This window comes from Triplophysa rosa, linkage group LG2, assembly GCF_024868665.1.
Source record: "Triplophysa rosa linkage group LG2, Trosa_1v2, whole genome shotgun sequence".
Taxonomy (NCBI): domain Eukaryota; kingdom Metazoa; phylum Chordata; class Actinopteri; order Cypriniformes; family Nemacheilidae; genus Triplophysa; species Triplophysa rosa.
The window spans coordinates 769,208-796,988 of NC_079891.1; the positions used below are offsets into that span (position 1 = coordinate 769,208).

General features: G+C 42.0%; 4 protein-coding genes across 6 annotated transcripts; 3 read left to right on the top strand and 1 right to left on the bottom strand.

The window, feature by feature from the left end:
• The first annotated feature begins 793 nt into the window (after positions 1-793).
• Positions 794-7,109, top strand: smyd1a (SET and MYND domain containing 1a). The gene is made up of 10 exons (XM_057353214.1): positions 794-1,026; positions 3,552-3,728; positions 3,834-4,047; positions 4,237-4,367; positions 4,444-4,482; positions 5,335-5,518; positions 6,177-6,269; positions 6,342-6,505; positions 6,594-6,762; positions 6,843-7,109. The coding sequence occupies exons 1-10, from the start codon at positions 890-892 to the stop codon at positions 6,981-6,983; spliced, it is 1,449 nt and encodes a 482-aa protein (XP_057209197.1). The 5' UTR covers positions 794-889; the 3' UTR covers positions 6,984-7,109.
• A 1,155-nt stretch (positions 7,110-8,264) lies between these two features.
• thnsl2 (threonine synthase-like 2) lies at positions 8,265-12,281 on the top strand. Of its 2 annotated transcripts, none has more exons than XM_057353232.1 (9): positions 8,265-8,658; positions 8,809-9,044; positions 9,358-9,552; positions 9,635-9,787; positions 9,872-10,114; positions 10,545-10,693; positions 10,774-10,899; positions 10,981-11,135; positions 11,210-12,281. In XM_057353232.1, exons 2-9 carry the CDS (start codon positions 8,822-8,824, stop codon positions 11,436-11,438), a joined length of 1,473 nt encoding a protein of 490 aa, XP_057209215.1. In that variant the 5' UTR covers positions 8,265-8,658; positions 8,809-8,821; the 3' UTR covers positions 11,439-12,281. The 2 variants fall into 2 exon arrangements, with proteins under 2 accessions (XP_057209215.1, XP_057209206.1); XM_057353223.1 differs by having other exon boundaries at positions 8,275-8,658; positions 8,767-9,044; positions 11,210-12,279.
• A 361-nt stretch (positions 12,282-12,642) lies between these two features.
• On the bottom strand, positions 12,643-14,098 carry oxt (oxytocin). The gene is made up of 4 exons (XM_057353245.1): positions 13,997-14,098; positions 13,804-13,919; positions 13,511-13,712; positions 12,643-12,908 (listed from the first exon to the last, which is right to left on the bottom strand). Exons 2-4 carry the CDS (start codon positions 13,915-13,917, stop codon positions 12,781-12,783), a joined length of 444 nt encoding a protein of 147 aa, XP_057209228.1. The 5' UTR covers positions 13,918-13,919; positions 13,997-14,098; the 3' UTR covers positions 12,643-12,780.
• Positions 14,099-15,755: 1,657 nt separating this feature from the next.
• On the top strand, positions 15,756-25,625 carry dqx1 (DEAQ box RNA-dependent ATPase 1). Of its 2 annotated transcripts, none has more exons than XM_057353203.1 (12): positions 15,756-16,104; positions 17,082-17,352; positions 19,342-19,535; positions 19,783-20,158; positions 23,006-23,257; positions 23,342-23,441; positions 23,521-23,679; positions 23,772-23,963; positions 24,040-24,165; positions 24,289-24,479; positions 24,797-24,987; positions 25,058-25,625. In XM_057353203.1, exons 1-12 carry the CDS (start codon positions 16,094-16,096, stop codon positions 25,233-25,235), a joined length of 2,241 nt encoding a protein of 746 aa, XP_057209186.1. In that variant the 5' UTR covers positions 15,756-16,093; the 3' UTR covers positions 25,236-25,625. The 2 variants fall into 2 exon arrangements, with proteins under 2 accessions (XP_057209186.1, XP_057209181.1); XM_057353198.1 differs by having other exon boundaries at positions 15,759-16,104; positions 17,023-17,352.
• Positions 25,626-27,781: the final 2,156 nt, after the last annotated feature.

The window sequence follows — 27,781 nt, forward strand, 5'->3', positions numbered from 1 at the left end:
CCGGAATCCCCCCCTGAGAATCGAACCGGCAACCTTCTGGTCACGAGTCCCACTCTCTAACCATTAGGCCACGACTAATGTTGTGATAGTTCGTTCATCCAGAGTGAGATGTCATTCAGGCATGCCGAGATGCGTTCAGGAACCGTCGGATCATTAGGCTGAAATGACAGGTCATCCGCATAATGACTGACCAATGACAGATGAGGTGAGCATTTCAACAAGCCAGTTAAACTTTTTTGAGTTGTGTTTATTGACACTGCAGTCATGACACATTTCAGCTACCAAACCATGATGCAGATGCAGATGTGACGACTGCGCAGTCCTGCCTGCAGCGTCTGCGTGTGTGAAGGATCTGCTGCTGTGATTCTTGTCGTGTTGATTCACTGCAGGATCTCTGGAAGCATCTGCTGCTTTCTTTTTCCTCGCTTCTACTGTAAACACACGCCTCTGAAGTATACTCAAGTGTTTGGAGACATCAGACTTTTTCCAAACATCAATCACGCTCAGAAGTTTGGCATTCTGAAGCTCACGTAAACTCTTACAAAGTCAGTTTTGACATTTCAGAGGTGCTCTTCATCAGGTATTCTTTCATTTCTTACAGTTAGTCTTACACGCTCACTGTCATCATGTATAAGCATGAAATACTGCAGCAGAGTAATGTGTGTGTGTAATGTCACCTGATGATGAGCAGACGCAGCTGACAGATATAAATACCCACAGGAGAGCAGCAGCACGCTGAGCTCACAAACACCCACGTGACTCCATCATGTCACTAACGGCACACAGGACAGGACGGGAGGGAGTCTATTCTTGGTTTGGTCGGGGTGGATGTGAAGGTAAGTTTGGAGAACACATTGAGCAGATCCACCAGCGGCAGCAGCGTGTGGAGATGACCGTGGATAAGATGGATCCCGTGGAAGTGTTCGCGGCCGGAGAAAAGGGCCGTGGTCTCCGCGTTACTAAAGAGATGTCACCAGGAGATGTGGTGTTCGCTGAGGCCAGCTTCGCTGCTGTCGTGTTTGACAGGTAAACTCACGCTTCTGATCTTAAAGAACAGGTGGAATAACACCTGATGATGTCATCAGTGACAAGTGTGACTGTTTCATTGAGAAACAACAGTGTGTTCATGTCTCACACGTCATGTTGGATTCTTACCAAGAGCTTCTGATTGTAGACATGAAGACTTGGCTTTCTTCACGGATGTTCAATGTAATTGTTGGGACAACATTCCACTCAGACTTGAGGGATAAGTTTAGAATTCATGTGACGTTTAGGATTACAACTAGAGTTATGTGCTTATGTAGCCACATTTTCACTGTGACTTTAGAGATCTGAAGTTTGGCGATTTTCCACACAAATGTTGTTCCAGGGTCAACAAACCCAAAACATTTCTCACTTGTCAAAGTCAGATCAGGTGAAGACTTGTTAAATGCCACACAAGTGTGCACAGATGCGATTCTTTAGTATCTTCTGTAATGTCAACATATGTCAACAATCCCCAAAAACAGAGACACCAGAACAAGCACGTTTAATTCAGACACTCAGAATGTGATTTCTAATGTGACATAGATGGTGAATGTGAATGGCAGTGTTGGGCAAGTTTCTCTGAAAAGTTACTAGTTACCAATGACATATTCAATCGTGTAATTAGATTACTGTAAAAATGACTCTCTCCAAAAAGTATTTCATTACTAATTACTTTCTATATCCTACATCTACTTTGATTAGTTCAGTGATTCAAGGATAGACATGAAACGACTCTTTTAATTCATCAAATTAATAATATAAGACTAAAGTACTCTTATTAACTGACCAAAGTATACAAATGTGAGAATTATACATTAAAGCACGGATTTTAAAGTTAGACTTTGAATTCCACTATTGCACACACACATATATTAGATTTAGATTTTTAGATTTAGATTTAGATTCAATTTATTGTCATTGCACATGTACATGTACAAGTACAAGGCAACGAAATGTGACCTCTGCATTTAACCCATCCAGAGAGTAGTGAACACACGTACCCCCGGAGCAGTTACACATTACACACAGTATTTAGTTTAATTACATCAGAAGTAACTGATTAAATTAAAGGAAAGGTTGGAGTAATCCCTTACTTTACTTTTTCAAAAAGTAAAAGTAATAACTTTGGTGAACACTGGTGACCTGTTTGTTTTCATTTGTTTGGGGTTGTGTAACTGTTCTCAGACGTTGCGTTCTAACACTGTAAATGAAAGTTATACAGGAGATGGACGTGTAGATGTTTGTAGTTTGAAGAAGGAAAGTTTGAGATGATACAGATGTTTCTGAAATACAGCGATCTGACTGCAACGTGGAGCTGTTTTGAGAGAAGCTCATGTGACAGATCACAGTTTCACCTCCATAAAAAGTCAAGAAGCTCCGCTGTCGTCTGCGGCTGGTGGACAGAAACCAGTCGAGCTCTAACCTTCAGCTTGACATAAACACACACACACACACACACACGCTCACACGTCTGGTTTATTATCCCCGTGGGGACAGTCCATAGGCGTAATGTTTTTATACTGTACAAACTGTATATTCTATCCCCTAACCCTATCCCTAAACCTAAAGATCATAGAACACTTTTTGCAGTTTTGGATTTGTAAAAAATATTGTTCTGTACGATTTATTAGCTTTTGTGCCCATGAGGACCTCAATTTTGGTCCCCACAGTGACACGAGTCCCCATGTGTTGGTGTGTATTCAGGTTTAGGTCCCCACCGGGATATACAAACATGAACACACACACACACACACACACACAGAGACGAGTAGTCACTTCATGCACAGAGCTGAACTTTAAATACTTCAAGCTCTCGCGATACTTCAATGTCATACGCCGATGGCTCTGCCCGATGCCTGTAAAGTCACTTTATAATTGAATTAAAACAGTTTTATCTTCAGTATGTCTCAATTGTAATGTACTGTATATTTATTATGTAAATAATTCATTTTTTCAAGTTTGTTCTTCTAAATGGATCCTCTCATTGAATAACACATGAGAAATGACTCAATACAGTCACACACATTAATGAAAATAATTTATATATTAATATATAAATTAGAGATTCAACAATATATCGCCAATAATCGGTATCGGTCGATAAAAGCAATTTTTCAAACTGTCAGCTATCGGCCAATAGTTTAAAAACAGCCGATGATCAGATGTCCTGTCAATCAGAAGAGGACAGGAAAATGCAATGAATTTGCACTCTGTATTTAGAAAAGGTTTAGAAACTTCATCAGTTTGATGTTCAATAGTAATAGTCGTTATATGCATGAATAACATTCAGAATGTTAAGAAATATGAATTTCATCTAGCTTCAGAATGGTCATGGGCAAATATCAATCCGAGGCTATCGGTGGAGAGATGTTCTTCTGTAATATAAATATGTTTAACAGTGAGGATGATAGAAAAGAAATGATCAGTGCTTTGTGTTTAAATGCAGGATAAATCTCTTTCAGTTCAACATGAGCTGCTGACTTCTTCATGAACACAGCGTGTAGTGTTACTTGTGTTGTTGTCAGTCTGTCCCTGCAGGTGTGTCACAGTTGTTTCCGGCGTCAGTCGAATCCTCACCGCTGCGCTCAGTGTAAATTTGCTCACTACTGCGACCGCACGTGCCAGCGCGCCGCATGGGACGAACACAAACAGGAATGTTCTGCCATCAGAAAGATGGGAAAAGCACCCAATGAGAACGTGCGGTGAGTAAAGTCACGTGACCTCCAGATAGAGCAGAACTTACACTGACGTTACGCAGTGTTTAGAGTCGGCTCTGCTCACGCCGTGTCCTCTGATCCTGTGGTCAGTCTGGCTGCTCGGATCATGTGGCGTATACACAAGGACACGGGGCTCGTCTCCGACTCTCAGCTCACCACTCTGGACCTGCTGGAGGATCATCTGTCCCAAATGTTGCCGGAGGACCTGAAGGAGCTGAAAGTCGATGTGCAAAACTTCTTTCAATACTGGCCAAAGAAGAGCAAGCCGGTGGGAGAGGATTATGTGGCTCATATCATCGGTGTGGTAGGTGTCCTTATAAACCACACAACACTTTTCTGATTCAGATGAGAAACACACCCCTCTCTCTCTCTCTCTCTCTCTCTCTCTCTCTCTCTCTCTCTCTCTCTCTCTCTCTCTCTCTCTCTCTCTCTCTCTCTCACTCTCTCTCTCTCTCTCTCTCTCTCTCTCTCTCTCTCTCACTCTCTACTACAGATTAACTGTAACGGTTTCACACTGAGTGATCAGAGAGGTCTTCAGGCCGTGGGTGTGGGTCTCTTTCCAAACCTCTGCCTGGTGAATCATGACTGCTGGCCCAACTGCACCGTCATTCTGAATCACGGCGAGTGAGTGACCGACCGATGATTCATGTCAATGCTGTTTGTCTGCTCACAATCTTCAGCGTGTGGTTTTGTCTTGCAGTCAAACCGCTCTGGACGCCACATTCCACTCTGAGAGAAGGTAAAATCTGACCTTTGACCCCGCCGTATTGACGCCAGACCATGGTCTGGTTTCACAGAGAAGGTTTAAACCAGGACTATGATTTAGTTCAATTAGGATATTTAAGTTGCTTTCATAAAAACCCTTTGGAAATGAAACGTTGAGACACAACAATGTCACACGCTTTTCAGTTAAGTGAAACCAGGCCAATAATACTAAGTGAACTTTAGTCAGAATGTGTTGTGTAATGCAGCACAAGACCTAGTTATCAAATCAATTACACGTCATGAATATCTCACTCAAGGGTTCTGAATGAATGAATTCAGTATACTGCGCTGTTGCATGTGAACATCAGAACAGCTATTTTGGGTTTTATTAGTAACACAACATGTCCACTGTGTGTGTATTTCATAAATCAATGACATTTATATAATTGTTGGGTTTTGTAAGCGTGAATATTCAGCAGTGGGATTATTCCGGTCTCTGCTGGAGAAGATCAGAGAATCAAACTTAAATCTTAAAAAACTTAAAAAACTTTTGTCTCTCTATCGCCATCTCTGTTTGAAACAGAACATCACAAGTTATTTTACATTTAATGTCAAACTATTTCTCATGAAATCGAACATCATCATTATAAGCTCACAGTTGTGAATCAGAGTAAAAGAGATTTTTTCCAACCCAACAATCCCAAATGCAAAGGAAGTAAACATTCACGTAAGGGTATTAAAAGCAATGAAACAGACTAGACTAACCAGTTAACCAGACTGTAAGAGGGGTTAAGTGACATTTGTTACGAGAGAGGGAACATGTATTTCATGATGTAATGCTGATGCTGAAGAGATAAAGCGTGTGTGACGTCTCTGGTGATGTCAGGATCGAGCTGAGGGCTCTGGAGACCATCTCCGAGGGTGAAGAGTTAACCGTCAGTTATGTGGATTTTCTGAACGTGTCTAAAGAGCGTCAGCGTTTACTCAAGCAGCAGTATTACTTTGACTGCAAATGTGAGCACTGTACTCACGCTGTTAAAGACCAACTCATGACCGCCGTCAAAGACAAGGTTTGTGTCACTCACCTTCAACACCAGTATAAAATACGGAGGGTTTATTTACACTGAGACTATTTGCACTAGCTCCGCCCACCAATATGTGATTGGAATAGAGAAAGTGTTTTAGACAGTGGCGTAAAGTGGAGACCGGGGTTCTAATCCACCTCTCGCTGAAAACACTCTTTCACCTTGTTCTATCACATTACAGATCATAAAGACATTAGTTTTCAAACAAATGTATTTATTCATTTTTATTCATAAAGTTTAGGTTAGGGGTGTAGGGCTTTAATATCTCAATAAGTTGCCATCATTTTAATATTTTGTATAAATATAATGATTTACACTTATTATTGCATAATGTTTAATGCCCAACAATACCAAGGTGCAGTATTAGTAACGTTATCTGCCACTATTAATAAGTATCAATTGCATCTAACTACTTAATCCAAAGAAAATACAGCTATTGTCGGTTAGTGTAAATAGCATATGGCTAAGAAACGCTGCTATTTTCACTTAAGCCGCTGCCTATAAAATATATCATACACAGGCACGAGAATCAATGCAGTCCGTTTGTTTTAGTTTTCATTGTTGCGAATAAACGCTGAATCTATTTGACAGATGAAATAATAGCAGGAGTAACAATCTTAGCTCAGATTGTGTTTGTCTTTAGTCGCCGGCTGATGTGGTGAAGCAGGTGACAGATTTGAGTCTTCAGGCTCTGACGAAGATTGAGGAAGCTCGAACTGAAGGAAACTTCCACGAGGTGAAAACACCACCAGAGAATAAAGCAGGTTGTGAAAACGATATCAGATGGTTGATTGATGATGTGTTGTAGGTGATTAAACTCTGTCAGGAGTGTCTGGAGAAGCAGGAGTCCGTGTTTGAAGACACTCATCTTCCTCTGCTGCGCGTCCTCAGCACCGCCAGTGAAGTCCTCAGCTTCTTACAGCAGTTTCATCAGGCGTCAGGATACTCGCTCAGGGTGGTGGACGGATACAGGTGTGTGGGAAAGAAATACCTTCAACATGAAGTGGTTGTGGAGGCAGGTCAGTTATAGAATGGTTTGGTGTGTGTGTTGGTGTTTTAGTCAACTCTATCATCGTAATAACGCTCAGCTGGGAATGGCCATCATGAGAGCAGGAGTCACACACTGGCATGCAGGTTTAATCGAGGTGGCTCACGGATTGATCTGTAGAGCGTTTGCTATCCTGATGATCACCCATGGACCACACCATCCCATCACCAAAGACCTGGAGGTAACACAATCACCGGCGCTACACGAGGCTGATGTTGATGAGGTCATTAGAAGTCTAAACATGATGTGTGTGTTTTTCAGGCCATGCGGACGCAGACAGAAATGGAGCTGCGCTTGTTTAAACAGAATAAACATGTTTATGATAACATGAGAGAGGCTGTGCTGAGCAATAAACCCTTGATGCTCGCTGGAGAACAAGTGCCAATCAAAGCCACGTCATAGACCTTCAGCTAGACTGAAACTGAGACGTCACGTCTGCTTCCATCTGCCTGGTTTTACTGGGTCAAATAAAGGCATGCTCACCAGATTGTCATGTTTTGAGTAAACACGCTTGAGACGGGAAAATAATTTGCTTTGTGGTTTATTTTCAAACAATAGAAAACTGATTCTCTTGTACGTAATGAGCCATCAGAGAGCCGTGTAGATTCATATAACACATAAATCAGACCTCTGTCACACACACTATAAATGATACTGTTAAAATACTGACACATTGCCACTTACGCCAGATGTTTTATGAGAAATGAGATCTGTAAAACGAGTGATGCCTAAAAGATCTCATTCAAACTCTTTATACAAAAACAGATTATACAGACCACTGAAAACAGAGTTTTCAAACTCTGACAAATTCATATGAGTACAGCATCTACTGCAATGAAAAATACATATAACAATACAGTCTGTGTCAATCACACCAGAATCTCATCAGGATCTCATTCACAAAGTGTTTCTGCAACTATAACTATATGGGCAGAAATTTTAGGTTTATGTCAAAATTGGTCAAATGACGCTTTATAAATATAGCCACGGTGTCATTGCACACCTTGACAAAAAATAGAATTAATGATTAATGTGATTAAATATAAAGTCATGAAGCATTTATAGGTCCAAACACCATTTTTGTTCATGTCCCACAATTCTGGTCACAATGTTAAAATACTTAACATAAGTTAATTGAATTACAATTTGACTTTATTTCAAAAGGAATTGTTTAACATGCATATTAATTTACGTTTTGTATTATTTACTGATCGTGGTTATGATCTTTTCAAGTAAATGTGCCTGTCCCATACTTTGAGTCCTTACCGCAACAATGAAAAAAGAAGGCTTTTATTATGACATTTTATCAAAGACAAACAAGTCTAGTTTCCATAGAAACAGAAATGACCACATGAGTACATTGCTGACAGATAAGTGGTCACCTCACTCACAAGATCCCCAAAATATAAGCTAAATATCATCTTATCTGTGTCAGTATGTATTGTGTGTCCTTACCATAAAGCTTAGCAATTCTGTACTTTGAACTATTTTTTCAAAATAAAAGTATGTTACTGTTTAATTCGTGTATATTAAGATGCTAAGAGTCTAAACAAATGTAGTAGACCTTGACTACGTGTCAGCAGAACAACTAGACAACAATCTGTATTTTAATGTGCATAAATAATGTTCTTTTTCTGTTTGTTCACCTATGAAGGTAGTCTTTTAAATGATTTGTCATTCTAGTGACGAGACGATATGAGACACAAGCGCTTACATCCTACAGGCGGCGCTCGAGTGCAAAGTCCGATGAAAGATATTCAAAACGTTCAAACGCAATTGTGATTATTTTACAAAATCCCGCCACAGCAATCTTGATCAAACGAAAGAGTCCATGACGAGCGCACTATTGAGTGCACTAGATGTTTGTCATGATTGCTGAGCAGTGTTTAATTCTTTGGCTAATTGAACTACATTTCCTGCAAATATTGACGCGTTTCCGTCTCCGCTCGTCTGCTGTCCTGTAAACAAGTGGAGATCCGCTGCATCTGGACCATGATCCGGATTAAAGTCTGTCTGGGGCTGTTCATGACGTCAGAGTTCACCTCAGAGTCCACAGACTGAAAGCATCCCGCCTCAGGTATTTAGAGATGCATGTAACGTACGTTATTATCACATTGTTTAACAAATTAAAACGACTAAAGCTGACACGTGATTTAGAAACTCGTATATAATTATTGTTGTATAGGAGTTCAGAGATCGTGGTTTTATACGAGGTGTGTTCGGGCAGCTGCACAGGTGCGATGCTGTACTGCAGCACGCGCGGAGGCGCTCGCGGGCGCACTTTCAGAGATGTGCTCTTCTCCGGTTATGCGCCTGATGGAGGAATGTTCATGCCAGAGACCATCCCGACACTGTCTCCCGACACCCTGAGATCCTGGAGACATCTGTCCTATCAGCAGCTGATGTGTGAGATCTGTTCTCTCTTCATACCTCAACATGAAATCCCAAGAGAACACCTGCAGGGTGAGACTGTGCGCTCCTCGCGAGCTCTTAACGAGACGGTTCGCTTTAAAATCCCAATTCTGTCATCTTGTGTGTCTGTGATTCTTTCTTCAGTGGAACACAAAAGAAGATATTATGAGAAACGTCTCAGTGGTTTTGTGTTCATGCAAGGGAAGTCAATGAGGTTCAGTGTTTGGTTGTCGACATTCTTCGAAATATCTTCTTTTGTGTTCTGAAGAAGAAAGCAACTCTTTAATCAGGTTTGACATGACATGAGGATGAATAAATGGTGACAGAATTCTCATTTCATTGTTTGCATTTTCTCTCTTTACAGAGTTGATTTCAGAGGCCTTGTGTAAGTTCTCTATACCGGAAACGGTGAGAATAGTTTCACTCCGAGACTCTCTGTCCATTCTGGAATTGTTTCATGGAGAAACTCTGTCGTTTAAAGATCTGGCCATGTCCTGCACGGCACAGTTCCTGAAATACTTTCTGCACAAGGAGAAGAAACGGGCCACGATACTTGTTGGTAAGAAATGATGCGTCTCTTACGGAGGCTGATGGATGAGCGTTGAATGAGAGGAATGCGTTTGATCGCTGTGGTCTCGCAGGCACATCTGGTGACACGGGCAGCTCGGCCATCAGAAGTGTCTTTGGTGTCAGCGATGTGGACATTGTGGTTGTGTTTCCCCGCGGACGCATCGCCGCCATTCAGGAGAGACAGATGACGGCCAGCATTGCAGACAACGTTCATGTGTTTGCAGGTACAGGAGTTTTCATTAAGAAGTTTGAAAAACAGAAAAAAGTTGAACAGAATTTTCAAGCAGCGTGTCGTGTTTGATTGGCAGCGGACGGGACGTCTGATGACATTGACGTTCCGTTGAGGAAACTGTTTGCTGATTCAGATTTGGTGAAGCGTCACGGTCTCATGAGTCTGAACTCTGTCAACTGGTCCAGAATTCTGCTGCAGTTGCCACATTTTCTGTTCGCATACCTGCAGCTCAGTGCGCTGCAGCCGGACGCAGACGCAAATGACACGCTGCCTGCGCTGGAGGTGCTGGTGCCTACAGGAGGAGCCGGAAATATTACAGGTGTGCCATCCTGCTCACACTTCACCCCTGAATCAAACTAAAGAAATAAAATATATTTCTCATTTACAAAAAAAATGAAGGAGGAACTTGTTACCTTTTAAGAACGTTATAAAGCTCCAAAAATAAATGTTGTTTCTAAACACAGGCTTTGTTTTGACTGCTCAGAAATGTCTCTGTAGATTTTTGTCTGAGATTCACCCCACAAAACCTGTTGAAATCAATGACAGTCAATTGGATTTTTATTGCACTTCTGCTTTTTGTTGTCCTTACGTTGTACCAGTTGCTTCCATTGTTTACCTCGTTTGTAAGTCGCTTTGGATAAAAGCGTCTGCTAAGTGACTAAATGTAATGTAATGTAAATGTAATAAACATGTCAAATACACGCACAGGAAATGTTGAGCAGTATTTTACTGTACTGTGTGTGATGTAGCCGGATGCATCATGAAGATGATGGGCGTTCCCCTGCGGCTCGTCGCCACGGTGAACACCAATGACATTGTTCACCGGACGGTTCAGAGCGGAGATTTCTCGATGGCGAGTGATGTCGTGCAAACTCTCGCTCCTGCCATCGACATTCAGGTGCAGCTGCGAGCCGTGATCTTTACAAAATCACGTGTGTTCATGTGCTGCTGTGTAAACTGTGTCCGGACTATCGACAGGATCCGTACAATCTGGAGAGAATCTTCTGGCTTCTGTCTGCTGGAGATGCGCCGATGGTTCAGAGTTTGATGGAGGAGTTTCAGAAGACACACAGACTCTCTCTTCCTGTGACACTTCATCGGCAGGTATCACACACACGTCACGTCAAGACGTGTGAAGGTTGTGTTCAGCTGTTGACCGTGTGTGTGTGTGTGTGTGTTGTGTAGGTGAGTGAAGTGTTGTCGTCGGGTTCTGTGTCCGATGAGGGAATTCTTCACACGATGACGAGATGTTTTCAGGAGAATGATTACCTCGTCTGTCCTCACACAGCTGTGGCTGTCTGCTATCACTATAACCGTCCCGTCACCGCTGGACTCGACAGGTTGCGCTTTATACTGAACTGAAATATAACTGATCATTCATTTATTTTATTTGAAGAATTAATTCATCTTTTAGGTGTTGCATAGCGACAGCATCACCAGCCAAGTTTCAGGAGGCGGTGCATCGGGCCGGTTTGACCCTTGACCTCCCTGAAGCTCTGCTGGCATTAGAGACGCTGGAGACCCGTTATAAAGTACTGGAGAAATCAGACGACTGGGAGTCTAAACTGAGACGACACCTCGAGCTCATCGGCTCAGTGAGACAGCGTGGCGAAAAGTTTTACACATCAGAGACGAAGGAATGAATGTTTCAATAAAATGTTTTTATCAAGAACAGTTCTTCTAATATCTTTAAGACACTAATTACACTATGATTTGTCTTATGTTTGTTCTTCAGATGTGTAAAGCTGCCTTGCAAACAGTGTGGGAAGCGCTATAGCAATAAAACTGATTTGAATTCAATTAAATTCAGATGTTTTTACGCCTGTTTTGTCATCGACCTGTTAGGGGTCCAAACAGTGAACAACTCCACTTCACATGAATGATGATGTATGTAATCCAGCGGAGGACACGCCTGACACATATCACATATCATTTCATTTGTCTGATTCAGGTTTGGATGTGGACCATGAGGATTAATGATTAGTGAATGTTTCAGCAAGTGTGAAATCGCTGTCTTTACTGAATGAGAGGATTTGTTGTTTCTAGGGCAATTCCAGCGTTATGGACGTGACATAAAAACACAACATTCTGAACCATTTGATTATATTTTACTGAACCCTTGTTGATGGCGTCAGAAAAATACCAGTGTATGCACAAGTTTTATATTTTAAAAAGGCAAATAAACATGCATTATTGATATGAGAAATACTCTGCTGTTAGTAGAGTAAAAACCTGTGGTCAAAACATTATATTTTCACGGAATTGCCCATTTTGCTGCTTTTCTAACTCGCATCATATGATGAATGTCCGTGCATTTAATCTTACACTAAAAATCTTTCATTGGAATAAAGCGTGTGCGTGTGCGTGTGTGTGTGTGTGAAGGCAAAAGTCTTTAAGGTTTTATTGGTGTATAAAGTTTTAGTGGAGTTGAACGTTTGGACTTTGGCTTTTCTGTTGTGTGTGGTATAAAACATCATTTAATAAGTGTACTGTACAGAACTACATCTGATCCCTGAATAAATGAATATTACGGGATGCATTCTCTTCTGAATGTATTTTATATGTAGTGTGTAGTAAGAGTTTCAGAGCTCTAAACATCTGTATAAAATAAAACACCTGCTCATTTTCATTTCTCCTGCAGATTTGAACACATGACATGTGACCTTTGACCTGTATGTTTTCACGTGTTGTTCACATTTACCCCCGTGAAAATCCCAGATAGAACACTGTAAAAACGTGAGTGAGCTCCCTAGCAACAGCATAGCAACAGATTAAAACGGTTCTGAATGATTGAAGTGTGTGTGCGTGCGCGTGTGTGATGAAGGTCAGCGACACAGATGAATCCTGTCAGACTTTAATACTGTATATGCACACATGTACAATCATCATATTACTGTGTGTGTCGTAGCCAAATACATCATCTACTGGCAATACAAAGTTTATTTACGAAAGGTGGACGGTCTTCAAGAATCTTTCTGGATGACGTCATTGGTGGGCTCTGTAGGGGTGGGCGTGGTTTGACAGGTGCAGGAGTTTCAGTAGGAGGTCTTGATGTCCGGCGGTCGTACCGTCACCGTCGGTGTACGCACATGACTGATCCAAACTACAGCCGTCTGAACAACAACACAACAACACTTCATTTACTACACACACATGTATCCTGTGTATTAATATGAGAATTTTGAATCATTGTCATTACACGTTCAATAGACTATGCTTCAAATCAAATAATGTAATAACTCATTTATACAATAATATTTGACAATAGAAATGTTATTTCATATTCTCATTGATTTTGTAATAAAAACGATCAATACATTCTTAGAGGTTGTTAAGACACAAAACAAAATGGGTGAAGTCATGTCAACTAAATCTGACAGACACCAAAATGATCTTTTCTCATCCTCATGTCAGACCTGTATGAGTTTAGTTGTTCTTCAGAACACAGAAGAAGATATTTTGAAGAATGTTGATAATCAAACATCATTGAACTCCATTGACTTCCACCGCATGAACACAAAACCACCGAGACATTTCTCAAAATATCTTCTTTAGTGCTCCACTGAAGAAAGACTCACAAACAAGTTTTGATACCACAGAAGAGAGAATAAATGATGAAAGAAGTTGATATGTTTTTGGATGAATTATCCCTTAAATGTTTGTAATTCTAGCTCAAATCTATTGAATTCATATGATGAAATCCTGTGAATCTGACCTGAGTCACAGCAGACTCCTGGAGCAGCGCAGCGTCCCTCGTAACCGCACGCTTTTCCTCCCAACTCACATGGAGAAGGTAAGAGGTCTTCCTCCAGACAGTGAAGCGTCTCTGGAGATCCCATCAAACAGCCCATGCCTTCACCACAGCAGATACTGGGACCAAAACACCGACCGCGATCATCAGGACCACAGGACATGCACTACACACACACACACACACACAGAGAGAGACGTGAAGACTCTTTGACCTCTGACCTCACAGGACGAGAGAGCACGTGTTAGTAAACAAACCTGTCGAGGGGGGAAATCCTGAACGGCTCTTTTTCCTCCGATGGGGCAGTTGGAGATGTAACAGGCCGAGCAGACAGACAGCACACACAAGACTGATAACAGACCTGCAGACATACCTGCGAGAGAGAGACAGACAGTATAAACTCATGTGATCCACACACAGGTGAGATGATGATGGAGCACTGAGACTCACTGAGACTGAGAGAGAACACAGCCAATCAGATCTGAAGACACAATGTTCACTTCTGTGCCGCCGCGAGACTCTTTTATAAGCCTTTGCTCTCTTCACCGCATGATAATGTGACATTATTAACCGCTAAATCACATTCATGTTAATGACGTGACCTGATGAGGTCAATAGATGTGGTCCGTGTGTCATTACTGACCCGTGATCAGGCATTAGATCAGATCACAGATGAGAATTAACACACGCTGAGGAATCTTTACACAGAACACAGTAACATCATGTCTTCACTCTATTAACATCTGGATCAGATGAGACCTCTTTAACATCTCACTTATTTCTCCTACACATCAATGAGATGAAATTAAGAGCAAATGAAAACGTTCTCATCGGTGTCTCGGATATTTCTCCTGAGAAAAAGAGTCAAATGTTACAGAAGAGATGTCAACGATGTGTCTAGACTAGGTTTCTACATGAAATAAGGAATTGAGAAATCTTCTTCTTCTTGGACACACCCTCGTTGTGAAAAACAACCAAACTGCTGAGTGTGTCTCTGAAAAAAAACACAGAATTTTTCAGTTCTTTTTATTAACAGGTTTTCCTGGGAAACCGTTATTTTACCGTTTATTTCTGTCGCCCCAGCTTTCTTTTTGAAACACAGTGAAAAACTGTAAAACTACAGAAGACGACAGCAAATTTACAATAAAAACGGGAAAACAATTTATTACATACATCCTTACATCCTGTAATTTTACAAGAAAAAACTCTTAGTACATTACAGTACATTTGTCAATCCAGCTGACAGAACATTCAGGATTTTTTACCAGATGTTCTTTTTCAGACATTTGTGTTGTATTTGTTCTGTCATGAAGTGTTCTGCACAAAGTTTCTCTTCTGAACATGAACATGATGATCTTTAGTCTTTAGTCATCATGAGAATGAATAATGATGTGAGGGGTCACTGACTAACACTGACGCTGAGCAATATAACACATCTTTTCTGATGTTTAATCATTCAACTCTAATTATAATAGAATAAATCAGACATCCCACAGATTTAATCTCATTATATCCTTATACCTTCGGTCGTACGGTCATCCTTTAATAGAAACTCTAATGCACAGTCACATCATCAAACTTCTTATGAAGATCCAAATCATGTTTCTCTTCTCATGAAAAAGTTTTAAACCAGTGACGTCACATCATCAAACTTCTTATGAAGATCCAAATCATGTTTCTCTTCTCATGAAAAAGTTTTAAACCAGTGACGTGTACCTACACTTTTTCTTATATTTTAATGTGCAGGTTAAGGCAAGCGTACATTGTGTTTGTTTGACAGCTGTAAACCAGACCAAGCACACAAAAAACATATAAATAAATCAAAACTTACTGGGTTTTTATGAATGTATTTACAACACAACAGCAAACGCTTAGTTTATGCTAAAGTCATTTTTTACTGTTTATGCGGAAAACAAATCACCCGTTTTATTGAAGGATCCTTCAAACATACACGTCACGTTTTCGCTTATTTAGTCCATAAGCGTGTTTACGTGACTGTTCATTCATTCGTTCCCTTGTTTATTTTTTATTTTCTTCGTTTATTTGTGTATGTCGGCTCCTTTTGCATTTCTGTGTCAGTTCAGGTTTCAGCTCCACCTGCGCAGTGAGAGAGAGAGAGAGACAGTGTCTCAATCCTGTCGAGCTGCCTACACAGACAGCATCTACCAGCCGCCACCCGTCGTGTTGTCTACATAGTGAGGATCTGCTGCATGTCTGAGCGACATCAGTCACATGAGGGCAGAAGTGCTGTCTATGTAGGCAGCTCGTGGGGTTTTGAGCAGCGGCCCGTGAGGTGAGACTTCATCATGGCGGCTGAGTTTCGATCTCTGTAAAAAATCGTCAGCGTTCATGAATTATATGATGATAAACCGTTAAACATCAGCGCCAGGCGTGTATTAGCAAGTCGCTTTATAGTCTGCAGAATATCGCGGTATATTTCGCCGCCGAACCGAAGGCGTTCAAAGCATTTAGGCGTATGACAGCCCGCGGGCTTCTCTCGTCTGATGTCATTCGTTTTCTCGTGCGGATAGTTTGACGCATCTGACGATGTGTTTCAGGTGAATATGGTTTAATGTTCACTCTGTTTATGTGTTGTGTTGTTTATTGTTCTGTGTTGTTTATCTGATGTTGTGTGATCTTTGCCGGTCAGCTGACACGCCTCCTGTACGGACATTTAAAGGAAACGCGTCCGTACAAACACGCGTTTAATGTAAAATGGTCATTTACTGAGTGTTTGCAAATCAACAACTTCAATTCCACATGGCAGTTTAATTCATATTCTATGTAAACGGGTGAGGTGGTGTGTGTGTATGATACGTGTGAAGGTAATGTAGGGTCAGTGATGGGTTTTGTGTTCTTTTGTTGTCTGATAATGTGATCTGAACATCAGATTACACACCATAATAAAATGTCATAATAGATCTGATGTGAGACACATGACACGTGCGAGAATCTTCATTTAAACATCAACGCACGTCTCTCTCTTTAAAACACAACAACTCGTGCATGTCATGTTTATGATGTATTTGTGTTTCTGGATGTGCAGGTAATGATGACGTCACACGCGCGCACACACACACACACACACACACTGAGCTTCACCTTGAACACGTGATTCAGGTGTTTTGTTTGTGAGAATTAAGCAAATGAAGGTGTGTTTGTTACACATGACAGGGGTCGTTCTCAAGACTTTCAGTTTTCTTTCAGATGTTTTAAATGATGAGCTCTAGAAGTAAAGAGGGATTTGTGACTCATGCTCACACAGAACGTCTGAAGAACAGCTGAAGATGTGTGTTATGTCAGGAATCCAGCACACACACACGTTGGGTTCATTCTGATAACACACACATGTATTCATATCACACGTGTCTCTTTCTGTTACTGCTGTGACTCAAACCTTGTTGACTTGTGATAAAAACACACACGTGGAGTTGTTGATTAGTAATGGCTGATGTAGAGGGTTTTTCTCTGGACAGGTAACTGTAGTTTGTGTAGTTGATCAGGCAGTCACGATGTCGTCTGCGGCCGTCCCCAGACCCGCTCCTGTCCTGTCAGCTCTGGACGATCTCTCCATCTCTTCATTGCTGTCCGGCGATCTGGAGGAGGAGGACGGCAGCGGCGGAGCTGATGGAGATCTGGAGGTGAACCCGTACGACGGCCTGCCGTACTCTTCACGATACTACAGTCTGCTGGAGGAGAGAAAGCAGCTGGCGGTGTGGAGCGTCAGGTTCAGTCTGTTAGAACAGATGGAGACTCACAGTATGATGGTGCTCAGCGCCGACGGAGGAGCCGGAAAGAGCACACAGGTACAAAAACACACAAATCCAGTCGTTCGGCGTCATGGTACGAGATGGGCGTTTGAAAACACTCACATAACAGTAGAGATGCTGTAGTGAAATCATGCGAGAAAACAGCACAGCATTCACCTTTAAACCTTTAAAAAAGTGTATGTCCACACGAGCCGTCAGATTGACATCACATCACACGTTCAGCCACACAACATCCTCAACTCAACTTTATTTAGATAGCGCTTTTTACAATTTCCATTGTTACAAAGCAGCTGCACATGAAATATTTGGACTACAAGGAAAACATTAATGTTATACAAGTGAAAACACAGAAGACAGACACGCACACACAGGTTCAAACACACCCACATACAAAACACGGACTCACAACTCCACACACAATAATAATAATATAGACTGACATGTAGAACAGTGTAAAACACCGTTGAGTATCTGTCCGTTTGAAATAATGCAGATGTGGTTCTCAATAAATATGCATAATTACCATAATAGCATAAATCTACATGTTAATGACAGTAAGGATGAGGATGATGCCATATAAGCACCTGTGTGTGTGCTGTGAGTCTGCTGTCATGTTATCAGATTGAGAGAAATGTGTGGAATGGCATGAATGAACACCTGATGATCATAAGAATAATCACTTGACCTGTCTGATTCTGCACATGTTTGATGTGATGTGAACAGAAGGATTTATTTCCTCATATTATCAACACACGCACTTCTGAACTCTCTCCATCACTGCTAGTCTAGTCTAAAGTTGACCTTTGCAACACGGTACTATACTATACTATGTACTGTTCTATACTAAAGCATTATTTCATATTATAGTCAACTATGCTGTACTGCACTACGCTACACTGTACTGTACTATACTTTAAACATAGTAATCTATACTATATTGTATCGTATTATACTGTGCTGTACTGTACTATTCTGTACTATGTTATAACATTGCATCCTGTACTATACTTCACCATACTAGTAGGGCTGTGTATTGGCAAGTGCCTCCCGATACGATACGATACATATCACGATAGATGGGTCACGGTACAATATATTGCTGTGTATTTCGATACGATACACATTTGCGATATATTGCAATACTTTAAATAGAAAATGTCAAAAGTAGAGCTAGAAATACACCAGCGGGGGTTTTCTGTAAAGATAAGTGTAAAAACATCCCTTACCTCTGCAGAGTGGCCATGATGTGTGATGCATGGACCTTTAGATCAGAGGTTTGGCTTCTCAAACTGTGGAAAGCGCCCCTCAAGTGGGTAGCACAGGGGAATAAGGCGGCTCACGCAAGTCACTTGGCTGTTGTGGTGCATTACAGTTAAAACACTGAACATGGGCAGAATAAAACCTCTGCTTCATCCGTGCTGTAAATGAGCTGGTGTCACATCCGTGAAAGCACAATAAATGTCATTGTTACTTTTCTTAATAAACTTTATGTCTAATGCACTGCAGTAGACAAGTGACTTGTGTCATGACTTGAGAAGCCTACAAACAGCATTATTTAATATAACTCATTAATCCATGACTTATTTTGACAACCAAAGCACACCCACACATCAGCTCTGAGAGCTACAAACCTTCTTATATTTTTCACCATGCTCGCTTCCACTTACTTTTGGCCGTATGTATGTATATGACATGATTTAAAAAAAATATATCGATAGTAGAGGTATCACTATCAATACGCTATCGGAAAAAAAAGTGATACTTACATGTATCGATATTTTTGCACAGCCCTACATACTATACTATAATATTTGATACTATACCACACCGGGCTATGCTATGCTGTACAAATGCTATACGGTGCTATAGTATAGTGTTCTATATTATAATCTATATTATAATATTCTATTTGATATTATTCTATGCTATGCGGTCCTGTACTATATGATGCCATTCCGTTGATTTCTTTAATATTTTACTCCATTATTTTCTATTCTGTCCTGTTGTTGTTGTGTGTGTGTTCAGGTGGCGCAGTGGTGTGTGGAGTACGCTCTGTCTCACGAGTTCTCTCAGGGTCTGGTGTGCTGTTGCGAGCCGTACGCGGCGGCCGCCTGCAGTCTGGCTCTCAGAGTGGCAGATGAGATGGATTTGAGTTTGGGGTTAGAGGTCGGCTACAGAGTCCCACATGAAGACGGCTGCACTCCTGACTCTATACTACGGTACATCACCTTACTTACACACACACACACGATATCATGTGATTTGGCCACTTAAATCACCCTAGCAACCGCCATAGCAACACCCTAACATCACGACAAAAGACAATGGAACCCATTAGAACCCTTTATACATTGAATGTGGCGCGACGTGACATAATGCGACAAACCCATCATGAACAAGGCATTTGTCGTGCCGCATGGGTCTGATGTGGACGGGGTGTAACCGCAGCGTTGTGTTCTCGTGCAGGTTTGTGACCGACAGTCTTCTGCTGGAGGAGATGATGTCCGATCCTCTGCTGCGTCAATACGGCGTTCTGATCATCGATGAGGTTCAGGAGCGTACGGTGGCGACAGACGTTCTGTTGGGTGTGCTGCGTGACGTGTGTCGTCAGCGCTCTGATCTCAGGGTGGTCGTCCTCACCGCTCCAGCCGTCGCTCAGACCATCGCCAGTTTCCTGGGCGAAAGCGTTCCTCACATCAGCGTTCCCTCACAAGCAAACGCTGTAGAGATTGTGTACCGGGAGCCAGGACGTGACCTCATCGCAGCTTCCTGTCACATGATATTGGATCTTCACCGCAGGGGTGAGGAGGGAGATATACTCGTGTTTCTGCCCAGCGTGCAGGTACGTGTCTGATATCACTGCAGTTCTCTCTGTGTGTAAGAGAATCCTGACATCATTCATCTGAGACACACATCCACAACAAAAGAATTACGTTCAAGAAGAAAAGAATTAATAGAAGAATCAGAGGAAGACTAGAAGAGAGGGATGTGAAAGAATGAATCTGACACGCACAGTGAACATACAGACATTCAGCCCAATAGATTCCCTGTTTCTCTGTCTGTGTGGAGATGTTTATTCATCTACAAATACAAAAGCACAGTGTTTACTATAGATTAACTACTGTAACTACAAAAACGCTAGCAAAAGTTACTTGTGTTTCTATACAACGTAATTATAAAAAACAATAAACAAACATTAATCATTAACCTAACTAAAGATTTTTTTAAACATTATGGAGAATATAATGGAAACACCCTAAATGTCCCCAAAGGATTGTTATTGTACAAACACACACACACACACACACACACACACGCACACACACACACACACACACACACACATGTTTGTGCAGCTATCTTTATGAGGACATACATTGACGCTCTAGCCCGTCACCCTAACCATCAGAACTACATGCCTGACCCTAAACCTGATTATAACCTAAACCCTAAAACCAAGTCTTCACCCTCAAACAGCCCTTTAAAGGGGTCTCTGGAAGTGAGGACCGGCCAAAATGTGCTCACTTTACTCTCCTTGTCCTCACACCGCTGGTCTACACCTCAAACCGGTCCTCACAAATATAGATGTACAAGTACAACACACACACATCCTCTCCTTTTGTCAATAGTGTCACACCTCTTTCAGTGTCTTGAGTAAACTGACCTCATTACTGTACTGAGTCTCATCATACAGTATGAACAACTGAAGACTGAGTCATCACAAACACACACATTATACACATTTTTTAATATTTTATTTAAGTCCACTTAAAAGAAATGATTTACAGGGACATAAATACTATAGATGCCGTCAAATACATATGAAAACATTGCTGGACCAGTGGCATACAACAAATGTACACAATATACCACTCAGTTGTTAGGGATATAAATGGCGTCGTCTCCACCATATACTGCGGCTGCCTATAATAGCAGACAAAGCGCAGTATTTTGCTAGCCGCTTGGCCCTCTTTTTTGACATCCCGAGCTGTTGAAGTCCTCGTACAACCAGCCTATGTGTGTGTCCCAAGCTGCCAAATATAAAAACAAGCAATCGACTCCGATAACCCAACTCTGCGATGGTGTCCAAAAGAGGTTGGTGTTTAATGACCTTAGTCATAAAGGCTTCCTCCAAACTAGAGTCAAAAGTACAAGCAACCTCCAAAACAATCACCTCTTTACACACATTATTGATCACAATAACATCTGGTGTGTTCGCAGATAAATGTGAAAAGATTTCTGGATCACGATCAATACACTGGAACATGGAAGAATGTTTATACATTATTACTTCAGGTGAAAGAAAGCTTGATATGTCCTTTGTTATGAGATCCACTATTCTGTCATGGCGTGCTATAGTATACATCCCCTTATAAGCACGACAGCCTTTTAGAATATGTGGCAGTGTTTCAACAGTCTGATCTGTAGTATGATGCAAACAACGAGGAACCTGAGCTTTAGGAAACCACATGGAGAGATTGAGTCTGGTAGGAAGTACCTGTAATCTAGCTTTTACCGTAAAAGTAATAATGTACTCACTTCACAAAGTGTTCTTCAAACTTGAGTGAGAGCCAGAGTGGTCAGCAGAGGGGAGGCATGCCAGTTTCCCTGAAGTTTCAATCCAACCCAGTGTTGTTTTTGGAGATGTTGATGTAAATCCAAAAGTGAACGTCATATCCCTGCAGATGTTAACGAGTGACTACTGTCACCACATGTGGCTGTTGCTTTAACAAAGGTCAAAGGGTCAGTAATAATGTCTTCTGAGACTTTCACAGACCTGGAGTCAGACCGCACCCACTCCAGTGATACTCCAGATCGAACACAAAGATCATTCAAGTCCGGCCAAAAACACCAAAACCAGCCAATTGAGTGTCAAGTTTCCCACTGGATTTCCTTATGAAACCAAGGAAGTGGGGCTCCGACTCCTTGGCCAACGGCACCCTGCGTTGTCTTAGATCCAAGAACAGGGAGGATCGGGCCAACTCCCTGACATCTTTATCATCGTTATTCAGCATGTTCAGAAGATGGGAAATGCGCATGTCACATTTGGTACCCCCAACCCTCCCGCCCATTGAGGATGACAGATAATATCACGAGTGTTATGTGTATTAAGTCCAAACCACTTTCGCACTAAGCTTACTGTTTTGTTATTCATGTCACTCAACACTTTTTGTTGAATATGGACATTGGAGAACAGGTGTTGTACTTTAGGCAGTGCCACCTGTCTTATAGCCTCTATCTTCATGGTAAGTGGCAGTGGGCATTTGTCAATCAAATCTAACTTAGTTAAAAATTCAGACTCAACGATGTTCACATGCTCTTAACATTCTCCTGCGATGTTCATTCTATGTCCAAGATAAGTGTATGTTTCATAAAGAGAATATACGCGCAAAGATTGTGTTGCTACTGTAAACTCAGGACTTTTATCAGTTTTTGAATGATACCACCTGTTCCCTCCACTCATTTAGTGTCTTTAATCTCCAGACCAGAGCACTTCAGACAAGAGTCCGTTCTCGCCAGCATACTTTCCATCACGCTCTCTTCTCTGGAGGCTATCTGGACATCATCTGCGTAGCCCTGTATAGGTTTAAAAACACTAGAGTATTTGTGTTCAGCTGATGAGAATAAGGACGTGTCTCAGTGTTCATGCGTGTAAACAGTCATGAACGTGTGTGTGTTGTGTTGTCAGGTGATCAGCGAGTGTTGTGCGCTGCTAGAGAAGGAGTGTGTCTCACGGAGCGCTCATGCGAACTCACTGCGGGTTCTGCCGCTGCACGTGGATCTCAGCGCTCCGGCAGCGCAGCAGGCGTATGAGGTGGAGGAGACGCATCAGGAGGAGTGTGTGAGACGCAGGGTCGTCCTCGCCGATGTTTTGGGAGAATCGTCCTTCTCTCTCAACAACATCCGCTACGTCATCGACACTGGACTTCAGCTGAAAACCGTGAGTCCGTCCACATCTCGCAAACACCTCACGGATTAAACTCCTCCATCATAAACGCGGATTAAACTCCGTCCACCTCCACAGATCTACAACCCACAAATCAGAGCCGATTCACAGGTTCAACAGCCAATCAGCAAACAGCAGGCGGACGCGCGCTCTCGACGGGTGAGCAGTGAACTGTCAGGTGAGGAAACGCAGCCGTGTTAATGCACCGATCACGTGTTGATGTTGTGACGGCGTGATGACGGCGTGCTCTGCTGCAGGCGTGTGCGTGCGGCTGTACTCACAGTCCGTGTATCAGGATGAAATGTCTGAATGTCGTCGTCCGGCTGTCATGGAGACCAATCTCAGTCATCTGGTGCTGCTGCTCAAGAGACTGGACATCGCTGACATGGGCCAGTGCAAGTTCCTCGATCGACCGGGTGAACGCTCTCTCTCTCTCTCAATGTTCCAGAAGATGTTTGTGTGTAAATGATGAAAACATGACTGTGTGTATGTGTGTGCGGGTGCACAGCTCCTGAAGCCCTGATGCAGGCTCTGGAGGATCTGGATTATCTCGCGGCTCTGGATGATGATGGGAACCTATCAGAGGTCGGGATCATCATGTCGGAACTTCCTCTGGAGCCTCTGTTAGCTAAAGCTCTCATCGCTTCCTGTGAGTTTGACTGCGTCAGTGAACTGCTCACCATCGCTGCAATGATCACCGGTACGACGTCAGCCTTCGTCTACTGTTTATCATCTCTCTCGCTGTCACGAAACATCTGTTGTTTGTCTGTTTGCAGCTCCGTCGTGTTTTATAACACCTCCACCGAACAAAGAGGAAGCGGCCGCCACACACAGACGCCCCCTGCTGCATGCGGACGGAGATCACATGACCCTCATTAACATCTATAATGCTTATCGGGAGCGTGAGTGTACATGTGTGATCTTCTGATTCAACCTCAGAATCAACCCTTACATCTGATTGGCTGATGTCTGCTTGTGTTTATCTCCTGCCGTAGAATTCTGTTTCTAACGTTTTATGTCCTCAGATAATGAAGACGAGGTCTGGTGCCGGACCAACTTCCTGAACGCTTCTGCGCTGCGATTGGCTGTGGTAATAAGGGCGGAGCTACTGGAGGTGATGCAGCGAATCGAGCTGCCCGTATCTTCACCTGCCTTCGGTTGCCAAGACAACTGCACTAATATAAAGAGAGCTCTGATCTCAGGCTTCTTCCTGAAGGTGAACACTGACTCTGGATCAGTTGTCTCACTATAATTTACTCATACTTCACGAGGACAGTACACAGAACATCTAAGTTTGATATGATTCTAAAAAAATGTTTAATGTTCAGAAGACACAAATTCAATCGAATGCATTACACTAAATTACAACACAGTGTGTTTGTCTGTAACATGTCCTTAATTGGCTTTGTCATATTTTGTGTGTATTTCAGTTGTAAAGTATTTTTGATCTTGGTGAAGATGCTCTATATGACTCAAACCTGACACGATGGTTACGTGTTGATGTTAGTCCCATGTCTTCTGTTGGATGTTCAGGTTGCTCATGATGTCGACGGCTCGGGGAACTATCTTCTCCTCACTCACCGTCACGTGGCTCACCTGCATCCGTTCTCATCGTATCTGTGTCGCCGTCCGCGGCTCAACCCACCCAGCTGGGTCCTTTATCACGACTTCACCATCTCACACGACAACTGCATCTGTGTCGTATCAGAGATTCATCCTCAGATGTAAGTCTGACTTGCGCTTTCCTATGTCCAGTGAACGGTGGTTTTTGATGAGCTATTTTCCCCTGTGCAGGATGGTGGAGTTGGCACCTCAGTACTATCTGGGGAATCTTCCAGCCAGCGAGGGTCGAGATCTTCTGATGGCGCTCAGACAGAGTTTATGTCCTCCAGATGAAGCTCAGGACAGAAGTCATGAAGACGCTGATGAGGATGAGGACAACACCACAGACACACAGTGTGTCATACAGTGACTCAATGAATCTCATCAGATTCACTTCTATAACTGAAGTGCTATAATATATATATTTATATATTTTTAATAGCCAAACAATTTGATTAAAAAAAGAACCCGTGAGTGAGAAAGGATTTAGGTGTAAAAACCTTTTCATTTGGTATAAATTTATTATGAATGGATTTGTGAAAGAATAATGTCATGGATTCCTAATTGATAAAGATTTGTGTGGTCAGTGGTGATGATGTCATAACCACACACTTGAATGCTGGATGTTTGTGTCAGATGTTTCCTTTGTTCTTTCTACTGTTTACTCTTGGTTTTTCACTTTATTTTTCTCTGTGTGAGTCTGCTTTTAATACACTGGATAATCTGAACACTAATTAAATGTTGTGGAGCTTCTGTAGCACTTTTGATTTGAACGCGTGTTTGTTATTTTACTTTTATCAACGTCATCGAAAGAAAAAAGTTATACTATGACTAGTTTTTTTTATCACGTGACGCGCAAGATCCAACGATTCTTTTTTTTTTTTTTTACCGCGGCCGCGAAGTCTCACTCCCCGTGAGATTACGACGCCCCTGTTTTCCCCAACAAAGGTTAGGTAGGTGGGGGGCGGGATTTAGAGATAGTGACCAATCACAAAGCAGCATCCTAAGTGATGAACCAATCAGACGTAGGGTAGTCGTAATCTCACGGGGAGTCGAATTTCGGGGCTACCTCGCGGGGTGTCAAACTGTAAACGTGTTCCCTGTCGCTGAATGAGCTGAAAATGCATTAGTTTTCTATCACAATAATATCGTTTCACTTCAGAAGACATTTATTAACCTAATTGAGCCATTTAATAATAGATGTGTGTGCTTTTTGGAGCTTCAACCTTTTGCGCCCGATAAGACGAAATGCCGGCTTTTAGGTATAAAATGATTTGTGTTCGTCTATGAAAATGAAGAATACATCAGAGATGACATGATGGGTGAGTAAATGATGAGAGAATGTTCTTGTTTGAGTGAATTATTCGAGTTTAGACACTGAAACTAGATCAGACCTCTGCAACAACAGCGACACCTGCGGACAACAACCTGAAATGCACATTCACTGTGACATCACTCCACTAATTCAGAAAAACAATCAAAGACATCTCTGAGGAATTATTGAGATGTAATCCTAGCGTAAAAACACGATCTCTGTCACTCTGTACACAGACAGAAGATGGAGGAAAAAAGACGTTCATCATCTCTGTTACTGCGGTGATCATTAAAACATCTGCGCAACTGAACACACCGCAAAATATCATGTCTATTTATTTGATATGAAACACTCAGGACCGGTATCAACACATGTTGATACAGTTAAAAGAAACATATATAAAAATACATCAAATATAGAAAATACATAGATAGGTTTGTGTTTCTGCACATTGACAGATGAACAGCCAAACATAGAGCTCTGAATACCCTCTGAATTGAACATTAACTGAATGATTGTTGCTGCACATATGGACATTTCCTAGATTAATTTAAACCAGCAGTCTATATTTCACACGATCAGGTGTTGAAATAATCCAGCGTTGTTCAAAGAGTACAAAACACAGAGAAATGTAGCTTAAAGAATCTTCACAGTGCTCAGGGACGCTGAAATCATGTCATGACTTTGTGATGGGAGACGATTTTATTTCACTCTACCAGGCACACGACATCTCCGAGGCAGCGTCACTATTACGTCTGGTTCGAACCGGAGACCAGCCGTATTCTGATTGGGCGTCATCCGTCAGATGTGCCCGCCCCCAGCGTGACGTGTTTCTGAGGCCCCGTTGTTTCCCTCTGAAGCTGCGAGGCTTCACACTCATCTGCAGAAAACCATTAAACATTCACAGATATACACATTCACTTCAGTACAACAACACAATGATAACACCATTTACAATGACATAAACATTAAACGTGCAGAAATAAGACTGATGTTTGAGGAGGAATCTGCATGGAGAGTTTCATGAAAACTGACCTGCACAAATACAGACGTGTTCATGTGCAGTGCTTCCACACGTTCATTCAGCGTCTGCATCCACTCCACGTGTTCAGAGATACACTGCTTCATACCATCATGATTCTGTCATCACACACACACAGAGCGTGACACTCGGCTCATACACAAACACACAACATGACTGTAAATGTGATGAAGAAAGAGAAGTGAACCCCAGATAAAGAGTGTTTGAGCTCGACGGCAGTCAGACGGATGTGCTCCAGTTTATCCATGTGTTCTGAGAGTCTGTCCTCAAACTCCTGCATCATCATCAGACCTTCATCCCTCACCCGAGCATCTCTGACAGACATCCTACACACACACACACACACACACACACACGCACACACACACACACACACACACACACATGTCTGGTTTATTATCTCCGTGGGGACAGTTAATAGGCGTAATGTTTTTTATACTGTACAAACTGTATATTTTATCCCCTAACCCTAAACCTGAAGATCATAGAAAACTTTTTGCATTTTTAAATAAAAAAATATATATATTGTTCTGTACAATTTATAAGCTTTTTTGCCCAT